The sequence below is a fragment of the Paralichthys olivaceus genome, chromosome 6, assembly GCF_024713975.1.
Source record: "Paralichthys olivaceus isolate ysfri-2021 chromosome 6, ASM2471397v2, whole genome shotgun sequence".
NCBI classification, from domain to species: domain Eukaryota; kingdom Metazoa; phylum Chordata; class Actinopteri; order Pleuronectiformes; family Paralichthyidae; genus Paralichthys; species Paralichthys olivaceus.
Window position 1 is genome coordinate 11,587,110 of NC_091098.1, and position 12,349 is coordinate 11,599,458.

At 39.0% G+C, this 12,349-nt stretch overlaps 2 protein-coding genes across 2 annotated transcripts; both read right to left on the bottom strand.

Moving 5' to 3' along the window:
- Positions 1 to 1,293: 1,293 nt before the first annotated feature.
- Positions 1,294 to 4,785, bottom strand: LOC138410546 (taste receptor type 1 member 2-like). Its single transcript, XM_069527137.1, has 5 exons — positions 4,519 to 4,785; positions 3,698 to 4,423; positions 3,289 to 3,495; positions 2,668 to 2,788; positions 1,294 to 2,222 (listed from the first exon to the last, which is right to left on the bottom strand). The coding sequence occupies exons 1-5, from the start codon at positions 4,783 to 4,785 to the stop codon at positions 1,294 to 1,296; spliced, it is 2,250 nt and encodes a 749-aa protein (XP_069383238.1).
- A 2,822-nt stretch (positions 4,786 to 7,607) lies between these two features.
- Positions 7,608 to 12,347, bottom strand: LOC109630699 (taste receptor type 1 member 1-like). The gene is made up of 6 exons (XM_020089014.2): positions 12,163 to 12,347; positions 11,587 to 11,884; positions 10,766 to 11,491; positions 10,175 to 10,381; positions 9,817 to 9,937; positions 7,608 to 9,092 (listed from the first exon to the last, which is right to left on the bottom strand). The coding sequence occupies exons 1-6, from the start codon at positions 12,345 to 12,347 to the stop codon at positions 8,164 to 8,166; spliced, it is 2,466 nt and encodes an 821-aa protein (XP_019944573.2). The 3' UTR covers positions 7,608 to 8,163.
- Positions 12,348 to 12,349: the final 2 nt, after the last annotated feature.

Here is a 12,349-nt window from a genome sequence, read left to right on the forward strand (position 1 = left end):
GTTTTGGGCAGAACAGTGTCATCTTCTATTAGCTCAAAAAGACAGGTGAACCCTCATCCTGTTGGATTACTGTGATAAGGATAGATATGCAACCTTGCCTTTTATCTAAAATTTGTGGCCCAGACACACACATAGAGAGGAAGAGAGAGTGAATGAAAACTGTACAACAGACACTGACCAGCTAGTGTTTATTCATCACACTACAAGGCAACTGAAGATCTTTGCTGTTGCAAACCATGGAGGCAGTGTGTTTAAACAGGGCCTTACCCCTCACCAGGGTGGCAACACACACAGACAAGTTGCATAAACACATTTTAAATAAAGTGGGCGGATAAATAAAGATGAAGACGCAACATTTGCACAGGGGGCTTCATTTACATTTATATTTACATTTAGGGCATTTAGCAGACGCTTTTGTCCAAAGCGACTTACAATAAGTACAGACTTACAGCTTCCCTATATATCCAGGAAAGAAACAAGCACCAAGCTCAGATAAACAGATTGATATTAGTATAGTGCCATTTCCAGAATGTTGTCATTGGCAAATATACACAAATGAATTGGAATTAACCCAGTATCTTTTGTTTATTCTCAGAGGCCACCTCCTCTTACAATACATCTCTGCACCACACATTTGAAAGAGGAACATTTGCAACCACGCGGCAGTTGCAAGTGATAGATGATCTGGGCTCTCACCAGAATTTGAATTCCTCATAGAAGTGGGCGTTGTCCTGGAAGTTGAGGTTAAAGGCTCATAAAGAAAGATGAGTCAGCAATACGGCTGAACCATTGTTCAGATTTAAGACTAACTTAAATCAATCTCAATTGAAAACATACATCATGCATGTAAAGAAATACTACAAATGCATGGTCTGAGATGTTACTAACATAGTATGTATCCTAAATTAAACATCACACTAAGACCAAATAAATCTATATATTATATAAATATATTTTATAATTCATTTTGTTGAAATTATCCAATCACAAAGTAGGTTCATTAGTCAGGTTCTGTAATAATACAAATAATATGGGTACAGGTGGGAAAATAATAGTTTCCTTATCTCAAATTACACATTTCTGATACTGTTTCAAGATGGAATCATAAGGAAATGAGGACGAAAAAACTATAAGTGAAAAAATAAAGACGAGCTGTAGAACAACAGGCCGGAACAGTGAACCTAACTTTAGCCCAATTTGAAAAATGAAAAACAAACCTTTCCTGTAACAAAAAAAAAAGACAAAATGAAGCCTAAAGATTTCTGTCTTCAGTGACATATTTGTGTCAGTCTGCTACTGGCTAATAGTTTTGGTGTAGTTCTGAATGAGACCTTGAAAGTACTGCTGTGTGTTTTTCTTAGGTTGGAAAATGATGATGTAACATTTTGGAATGAAGTACCACAACAGAAAGGAGTAGAGACTGAAGAGCACTGCCAAGGCGTTAAATGTTTGGATGTATCTTCCCCGGTAAAGCATGTATTCAGTGGCAAAGATGATCCAGTTGAGGATCAGCAGCAGCAGACAGAACGTTATTGCTTTGGCCTCGTTGTAATTTTTGGGGAGGTCTTTTCCCATGTAGGAGAAAATAAAGCAAAGAGAGCACAGAGACAGAAGTATAAATATAGAACCAAAGCAGGCTTTCAGATTGAAGTCACAACTAAGTATGATTTTATCTGGGTACCATACTGTTTCATTGTAGAGCCTGGAGGGTGCAGAGGAATAGCCAATGGTAAGGAAGATTGCCTGAGTAACAAATGCCACAGAGATGACCAGCCATTGTCCATGATACTTCATCCACCAGCTGTGCAGCTTGGGAAACTTGGCAGCCATTTTGAACACGCAAACAATTTGAAAGGAGCGCACAACAAAACATGAGATACAAACAGTGTAGAACAAGAAGAACGGTAAGAACCTCAAGATACAAAAAGAAACAGTTGGTTTGCCAAAGTAAAAGAAAACACTGATACTACACAGACTGAGGCAGCCTAAGATTAGGAAGCACATGGGTCCCCCAGCAGATCTGACAACAGGGGTGTTGTAGTTCACGGCAAAGAGAACAGACATGGCGAGTGTGATGCCCACCAAGGCCCAGGCCCCGACCATGATCAGTATAGCCCCAATGTCTGTAAATGGGATGTACTCCACCAGCCGCAGGTTACATGATGAGCTTCCTTCTGCAGACCACTCTGTCTCCTTACAGGCCATGCACTGGTAGGGATCCTCTGTTGAACAAGAGAGAGAGAGACACTTTGTTAATACAGTTGTAAAAAGATAATCAGACTGTGGAGGAAGCAGTTTTACTCTCTTCAGCTTTCATAATCTACCACTGCAGTGCCTGTTCTGAACCAGTCTGTTTGGAATGTTCTGTTCTCTTGTACTGTGTTAATCCTCAGAAGCTACTTCAGAATTATTCCCTGTCCTATGAGTTCGCCTCAAACAGTTCTACAATATGAAGTCACTTTTATTGTTTGTGTGTTGGATGTTGTGTGCAGAGCTTTTTATAAACAGTCTATAGTAGATTCTTCATCCATGTTCAAGGGTCAAAGTTAAAAAAATGGAAGCTTATAGGTGTCTGAATGTTAAACAGCTTTGGAAATGACAGGAGTCCTCTCTCATCAAGACAAAATGCTTTTTTAAGTGTTCTTGTTTTCCTCCATAATAATTTACCTGTGCTGTTGACATATGTTCCTTTTGGACAGATTTGACAAGTGAAACAGCATTTGTGGATTCCATCTGGATTTTTTGCATATCCCTCAGGACATGGTGGGGAACACCGCGAAGTAGGCACCTGAATTGTTCATCAGCAAAGTAATTAAAGAAAAGAAAATACTGTTGAGGGCACTCACACCAACATTCATATGCAGCTTTTAAAGGTCCAGTGTGTAATATTAAGGTGAAATTGATCTATTGTCAGAAATTGAATATAACATAATCCTTTTCATCGATGTGTTTCATCTAAAATGTCTTTACTCTAGAATGAGCCCATTATATTTGGGCTGCAACATGCACCTTCACCACTAGATATCACTAAATTCTGCATGCAGAACCTTTAAGTATCTTGACATGTTTTGTAAAATGGGAACATCCTGTTTAGACACTGAGTAATATTTACATTCCCTCATATGCCAATATGTCAAACCACCATCTGTTTGTGATAACAGTTTGTCTGCTCTTTCCACTGCCGTTAAATGTGTTTTTTAAGCACCATCTTCTCAAACAACATACTGTACACAAAGTCTTGATATTTTGTATTCTCATACACATGATTAGGGAAAAAACACGACTTACTTCTTCACCTGAGTACCACTGTATTTTGGTGTTGTTCATGAAAAAATGGGGACATGTGTGAAAATCGTAAAAGCCGATCCTCTGGGCTTCACCACTCTGGTTCCAGAGAACTATATAATAGGATCCAAACCTGGGATTGCCATTCGGATCAAACCGAATATTTTGATTTAAAAGCATAAAGTTTGACTTCTTCAGCTCTGCTAGAACCTGATGTGGACACACAAAGTTCAGAGGACCGTTACTACTTTTGTTGGTTGTAAAGTTTAAATGTTGTGTGTTATATGATGTGTTTGTGATAAAACTCACGTGAGCCAATTATTTTGGATTAAGATCAACTTATCTACAGGTTCTATCATCATAAATGTGGGGAAAAATCTAATATAAACTTTCTAATCATTTGTATACTCACCATGTATGGGTACACTGTAATGTTGTCATTACATTGACCAGCTTCACATTGTAGGACATTGTGTAAGGCGTTTGCAACAGCATATACAGCAGAATACACAGCAAAAGAGAAGGATGGGTCCATAGAAATGAGATCCTCTGCACTCAGGCTGTCACAGTTGCAAACCTGATTACAAAACGTTGGTTGCTTTACATTACCACAGTGAGTCCTGCTTTTGGAAGAATGGATAAAATCACTGAAACCGGGTATCATCACTACTGACTGAGAAAGGCCGAGTACAGTTCCAATATTTTGGATTCCTGTCTCCTTGAGAAGTATCTTGTTTAAGGACCAGGTGTCTGTTGCTATCCACACCTTGTTGGTGACATTCAGTCTAATTGCTGACTTAATGAGAGTTTCAGAAGTCAACTCAGGAGCAAAGACAACAATGATGTGTATCTTCAGTGCATCTATCTGTTGGAACATTTGGGAGTGATTAGTGTTGTCAGTGAGCTTTTTGGTGAACGGCAGGCAGATCTCAGTGTCTTTAATCCTCTTCATGAACAAAATCAGGCCGTCAATTCCATATTCATCAGCACTGTTGAGGAAAGCAACCCACTGCCATTTAAAGTGCAGAATGATGTTAACAATCACTTCTATGATGTCTTCATTGGAATGCACTGTTCGCAGGAAAGAGGGATATTTCACTTTTTCTGAAAAGGCAGAGAAGGAAGCTCCATAACTGACCTGTTAAAAGAGTAATAGAGAAATTGGCAATATTTTCAGTGGCAATAAATAACAAAAAAATTCTCACTGTCAAGACCAAGTCAAAACAGATTTACCATAGGGATGAAATCCAACATGAACAGCGGGGCAACAGTTACTGTCTCAGTGCTTGAGAAGGGGCCGACCAGTCCTACCACTTTAATCATTTTGAATATATTCTCATGTTTTTCACCCAAGAGTTTAATTGAGCCATTGAATGAGATGAGGTTGAAAATTCCTGGGAAATTCTGAAATTCCGAGCACTGGTCAAAAATGTCATAACCAAGAGACACATTAGGCAGCAGGTTGGTGGAGTTATTGATTTCCTCCACAGCGAATCTCATCAACTGAAACCTCCGATAACTGGACAGACTGAAGAGTTGACTGTGGACAAAGGAAGGACAACAGGAAAGCTGGACTGACTTTAAATCAACATTAAGTCTTCAGACGTCAACACTGATATGTTTACATGAAGAGAAATAAACTATTTCATGGTACAAGGTTTGAGGTCTGATGTTACACAGTCACCTTGATCAAGTGCAATTAACTGGAGTGAGTGAGAAGAGAGCTTTAGTAACTAGTTTATATTTTAGTATAATCCGTTACACTAAGAGCTTATTTTATAGTTTCATAAAACATCCATTCTCAAGTATAATAAAACTCACCTGGAGCAGTTGATGGCCTCTGGTCTGACGTGATGTTCAGGGTCACTAACATAATGAATATCAAAAAGTCCCCCTATGAGATAGTTTCCTTCCAGCTGAAACTCCGAGGCTGGGACAGTGCATTGAGTTGAGAAGGCAGATAGAAGAGAGCCCAGCAGACACAGACAATAGAGAAAATGTTTCATGGTTGTAGGTATCATTTATCAATCTGCTGTGGTCTCTAAAGGGATTTAGCCTCTGCTCTTAAAAAGCAATGTGTGGTTTGTAATGGCAAACCCCCAGTCTTCATTACCATGCAGCTCACAGAGTAGTATGCAAACCGTATCTGAGCTGCACCAACTCCTGTGATGGCTACACACTGAGCCGAGCGATAATTATGAGCAAGCAAGTTGCCTCTATGATGAGTTTAAGACAAACGGTGTATAAATATGTATCTACACACACAAGCACAAATACGTTTTCATGTTAGCAACAGTAAAACACACAGGTTTAAGCACAGAATGACTTTGTTTAGGAAAAGGTAATGTCTAAATACTTTCTGACTATAAGAGGAAACTTTTCATCATGGATACAATAATAAACATCCGATTAAGGTTGTGGACCTGTAGTTAAATGATCATCCATCCATCCATTCACAAAAAGAAATTCGAACATCCTGGAGAAAGAGTAGAGGAGAAAGAGAGAGAGAGGGAGAAGGGAAAATGCACGTATGTGTTTAAGTCAAGCAAGGTTTGACACAAACTGTGAATATATAGTGAAGAAAAAAAATGCTCATTTTGTAAATGATAAGTAGAATCATTTTTCTGTGTATATCATTTTCTTAATGGCTAAACTGTTATATCAAATATTTTAATGTTATATGCTTTTGTAAGTTAAGTTCCATATTGAATTCAAGTGTTGCTATAGGGATGGTGTATGGATGACAGGGATGAAGTAAAGACAAGGCTGTGAGGTTGTGTGTGGTCTCAAGCAAATACAAACAAATTAATTGATTCAACCAGATATCTTTGGTTTACGCTAGAATGCTACATCCTCTAACAAATGAGATCTGCATGACTTAACCTCAGACCACACAGGTCATTTGGAAGCAGAACATTTGCAATCTGTCTGTGGATGATAATGAAGGATGACTATAGATCGTGAGCTGTACTCTCACTAAAGTCTGAAACCAGACAAATTCCTAATGACACAGCTGAACTCCACATTCTGTTTGGAAAGGGATTGACCCCTGTCTGTAGCAGATATTAAAGGGTGATGTCAAAGAAAATTAAAGTATAAATGAAATTTTCTGTGGTAGCCACATGAGGTGGGTCAACTACTAATAAGCAATCATTGCTGTCAATTGTTTGCACCTACTATCTATAATAATGTGCATGGTCAGTGTTTGTAATATTTGAACAGGAAATTTGAGTTTCCGGGGGCACTGCTTTTCTCTTTGTTTCCATCTCAGTCTTAAATGACACACTCCCAATACTACATTTATTCAAATGATTTCAACTTCATGTTACCAAGTAGTCAAAGGCAAATAAATGCGATCTTGAAGCTATCTTGCAAAATACACTGAAAAAATTATTCACAACTTTAACTTAGCTTTCTTTTAACTCACAAAGTTAAGTTGTACAAGTTGTTAAATTAATGATCATTTATTGTTTGAAATAGATACTCTGAGTTAAAACAAGTAACTTTGTTACATTATCCATTCATGAATGGCAAATCAAGGATTGTAACGGTGGAGTGTGATCATGGTGGCAGCTGATTGTGGATCGTGATCGGGGATTGTGGATTATGAATCATCATCATGAATCCTGATAATGGATAGAAGTGATGGATTGTGATTGTGGTGGTGGATCATGATGGTGGATTGTGGATTGTTGTGGTGGGTCCTGATAATGGTTAGTAACACCTTGTTAAGCCATATTAGACAAATTGTGATTTGTGAATATGGGACAACAGGAGTGCAGAACTAAAACCAGTCACTATTTGTATAGAGTTAAAGATTAAGAAAAGAAAATTGCACCTACAAACCCAAACCACATCTGGCTCTGACATCTCTGATAGTCTCATAGTGTTGTCTTTACAGCTGTATAACTGTTCAGTGATGACATCGTTCATTACCACACTGATACAGTCTAAATGTGACAGTATGGGCGTGTACGTAGAGAAATTATAATATTAGGTGGACCATTAGAGTTAGAGACTGAACTTTATCGCTTTCTTAGAGATTAAAGAAAATATATTACGAGCAATAGACATAAATGCAAAACATTTTTTAATGTGAATCTCCATAAAAAAAGCTACCAAGTAAATTCAAGATAGTCTCGTCTGTGAACAGATCACAGTGAGTTGATGTTTTCATGTGGTGAGAATAATGTAATATCAAGCACAAAAAATGTTAAGCTCAAAACTATATTCCACTTTAAATTTTTATTGCATTACATACATTTTTCTATCACTGTTGTAAATGGTGACCTGTATAAAATATCTAAATTGAGTCAGCTAAATGTCATAGAACCTTATGATATTTCAAAATGTATGTTTAGAAGTTTACATACTTGCAGGTGAGAACACAGAGGCAAACATGAGGAGGGTCCAAGATACTGGTGCTAGTCTGACATCTAGTGGCAGTGAATATCGCGATTGTAACCTTTGAACATCTGTGAAACTGCAGAAAACGGTTGAATACTGTCAGAGTCTGATACTGTGCTAGAGGATGGATTGATAAATGGAGGTATCAGTTGTATGAGTTATGTGTAATATTGTAGTACATCCAATGATTGGAGACTTAAGATGTAGCCCTGATATACCAGGTATCTAACTATAAAATGTATTTCCACACTCTAAATCATATTATTATAGGTTTTATCAAAGTGATAAAACTCAAGAAAAGCGGTAGCGACTGCTTAAACTACATATATCAGCAGCAACCTCTGGATAAGAGGGTGGCGCTAGATTTTTTTAAAAAGCATACATTTTTCATATAAAGTAATATATTATGATTTCATTATATGAAATGCACATCAGATCCATCAAATATTAACCCATAATTACAGTAAGCTGCTACTGGCTAATAGTTTTGGTGTAGTTCTGAATGAGACCTTGAAAGTACTGCTGTGTGTTTTTCTTAGGTTGGAAAATGATGATGTAACATTTTGGAATGAAGTACCACAACAGAAAGGAGTAGAGACTGGAGAGCACTGCCAAGGCGTTAAATGTTTGGATGTATTTTCCCCGGTAAAGCATGTATTCAGTGGCAAAGATGATCCAGTTGAGGATCAGCAGCAGCAGACAGAACGTTATCGCTTTGGCCTCGTTGTAATTTTTGGGGAGGTCTTTTCCCATGTAGGAGAAAATAAAGCAAAGACTGCACAGAGACAGAAGTATAAATATAGAACCAAAGCAGGCTTTCAGATTGAAGTCACAACTAAGTATGATTTTATCTGGGTACCATACTGTTTCATTGTAGAGCCTGGGGGGTGCAGAGGAATAGCCAATGGTAAGGAAGATTGCCTGAGTAACAAATGCCACAGTGATGACCAGCCATTGTCCATGATACTTCATCCACCAGCTGTGCAGCTTGGGAAACTTGGCAGCCATTTTGAACACGCAAACAATTTGAAAGGAGCGCACAACAAAACATGAGATACAAACAGTGTAGAACAAGAAGAACGGTAAGAACCTCAAGATACAAAAAGAAACAGTTGGTTTGCCAAAGTAAAAGAAAACACTGATACTACACAGACTGAGGCAGCCTAAGATTAGGAAGCACATGGGTCCCCCAGCAGATCTGACAACAGGGGTGTTGTAGTTCACGGCAAAGAGAACAGACATGGCGAGTGTGATGCCCACCAAGGCCCAGGCCCCGACCATGATCAGTATAGCCCCAATGTCTGTGAATGGGATGTACTCCACCAGCCGCAGGTTACATGATGAGCTTCCTTCTGCAGACCACTCTGTCTCCTTACAGGCCATGCACTGGTAGGGATCCTCTGTTGAACAAGAGAGAGAGAGACACTTTGTTAATACAGTTGAAGGTCCAATGTTTAAGATTTATGTGAAAGGGCTCTATTTGCATTTTCAGTCGTGTGTGATCATCTAAATTGTATTAATTACATTCTTTACCCTAGAATGGACCCTTTATATTTAAAGGGTTATCTTTAAATATTTACATCAGGAGCAGGTCCTCTCCACAGAGGCCGCCATGTTTTCTACAGTAGTCCAAACTGGACAAACTAATCACCTTTTGAGTTTGTATGACAACTGAAGGCTACCACAGGTTCTCTTTTAGGGGAGGTCGAGGTGAGGGGTATTCAGCTGCAACATGCAACTTCACCACTAGATGTCACTAAATTCTACACACTGAATTTTTAAGGTTGAATTTTTAGAACTAAAAAACAAAAGAAAAGTGAGATCTGAAGAGGTGTAGAGAAGTCAAACAGTGCTACATGTTGTAATGCTGTTATTTGAAATGAGGTTTTACTGCTTGCCAAAAGTGCGTAAGAGTTTACAGTGATGCACTGTAAAGGTAACTGTCAAAAGACAATAACATAACTTATCGCTGTAGTTCATTTGACATGTTAAGGGATCAGGGTGAACACTAAAACCTATATATCAGATGACAATGAAGTATTAAGCTATGAGTTGTGAAATACAGTCTGCAATTAGGTCCCATCAATGCAACAATGGCAGCACTATTCAGGCATAATTATTTACCTGTGCTGTTGACATATGTTCCATTTGGACAGATTTGACAAGTGAAGCAGCACATGTGTATTCCATCTGGCTTTTTTGCATATCCTACAGGACACTGTTCGGAACACACTGAAGTAGGCACCTGTGCAACATATCATTCAGCAGATAAAGAATGTCATGACGGGGAAATGATAGATTAGTAGCAGTAACTGAGCCAAAACAGCTTTTTAAATGTGTAATTCAGTTTTTGTTAAAAAAAAACAAACAATCACTTGCACCATGAACAACCATCAACACTTTACAGACACACATTTCTTCTGAAATGGGAAAAACTCTCCATATTCAATAGAAACTCTTGACTGTAAGAAAAACAACTTACTTCTCCATTTGTGTACCACTTAATTTTGGTGTTGTTGATGACGAACTGGAACGACGGAGGAAAACTATAAAAGCCGATCTCCTGCGCGTCACCACTGTGGTTCCAGTAAATTATAGAGTAGGATCCAAACTTGGGGTCACCGTTCTTGTCGAACTGAATGCTTTGATTTAAAAGTGTAAAGTTGGACTTCTTTAGCTCAGCTAGAACCTGATGTGGATAAAGAACATTTAAATCACAAGCTGTGGACATTGGAGGAGTTGATTGAATCCTTTTGTAGGTTTTAACTCTCATATGTAGGGAGAAAGTGCAGCGTGATGACCGTCTTTAGAGGTTTTAGGAAGCAGGTTATCAGAATGTACACGTCATCTCTGAAATTTGTCATCTGATGTAAGTGGAATGTTTACAAGGTAATAAATGAGTGTTCATACATCCAGGCAGAAATCAGACACACTATTTCACCTAGATTTACTTCAGCAATGTTTCGACTTCTCAGAGGTTCAATCAGGTAAAGAATCAGTTTTGATTAAATTCACATAACTTAGAGGCTGTAACATGTGATAATTAAATGAATCATATAATTATCATACTTACCATGTGAGGGTACACTGCAGTGCTGTCATTACATGTGCCAGCCCCACATTGCAAAACACTGTGTAAAGCATGTGCGATCGCATACACAGCAGAATAAACAGGAAAAGAGAAAGATGGGTCTGCTGTAATGATATCTTCTGCACTCAGGCTGTTGCAGTTGCAAACCTGATTACAAAACGGCTGCTGTCCTTCATGTCCACACTGAGTGTGGCTTTTAAAGGACAAGATGAAATCACTGAAACCAGGTATCATCTGCGCTGGTTCAGCGACTCCAAGCACAGTTCCAACATTTCTGACCCCTTTCTCCTTGGGGAGCCTCTTGTTCAAGGCCCATGCGTCCCCTGCTATCCACACCTTGTTGGTGACGTTCAGTCGTATCGCTGACTCAATGAGAGCTTCAGCGGTCCACTCAGGAGCAAAGACAATGAGTATGTTCACTCTCTGTGCCTCTATCTGTTTGAACACTTGGGAGTAATTTGTGTAATGATTGAGACCTTTGCTGTATGCCAGGCAGATCTGGCTGTCCTTAATCTTACTCCTGAACAGTTCCTGGCCATCTTTCCCATAATCATTGTCAATGTTGAGGAAAGCAACCCAGCGCCAGTTGAAGTGCTCTAGGATGTTGAAGATCACTTCCACGACGTCTTTATTGGGATGAACTGTTCGGAAGAAGGAGGGGAAAATCTGTTTTCTTGAAAAGATAGAGCTAGCTGCTCCATAACTGACCTGTTAGATGAACAATAAAGTAAATGTCAGCAACAGTAAATCCTCAAAAGTCAAATTCCTTTTTTATTTCAACATACAATAGATGACAAATTTACCACAGGGATGAGATCCATCATGAGCAGTGGGGCCACAGACAGTGTCGCAGTGCTCGTATAAGTGCCAACCACTGCTATCACCTCGGTCAGATTCTTGTGTGATTCACCACGCCATTGAACCGAGCCATTAAATGAGATGAGGTCGAAAATCCCTGGAAAATTAGATGTATCTGAGCAGTGGTCAAATATCTGATAGCCAAGAGACACATTAGGCAGCAGGTTGGTGGAGTTGTTTATCTCCTCGACAGCGAATCTCATCAGCTGAAACCTCCGATAACTGGACAGAATTAAGGGTTGACTGTGGAGAGAGAATATGAGTTACAGTTTCGAAGACTGTTCAGGTGTGGACCCTTAAAAGAACTTAATGGAACAAAGACCGATGTGAACAATGCAGACTCCTACAATAACTCTGATAATGCAGAAATGATTTAGATTGGTTTTGGGGGTAATGAGCAACCACAAAAAGCTATTCACTCTAATTAAGAAATACTTTTATGGTGCTGTAATCTGATACTACACGTTCTTTCATTATTTCTATGTCATTAGACATACATTCAGATCTGTTGTGACACTCACCTGGAGCAGTTGATGGTGTCCGGTCTGACGCGATGAACAGGACCATTAACATGATGAACATCGAAAAGTCCACCTATCAAATAATCCCCCTCCAGCTTAAACTCTGAGGCTGGGACCGCGCATTGAGTTGAGGAGGCGCGTAGAAGTGTTTCAAGCAGACACAGACAAACAAGAAAATGTTTCATGG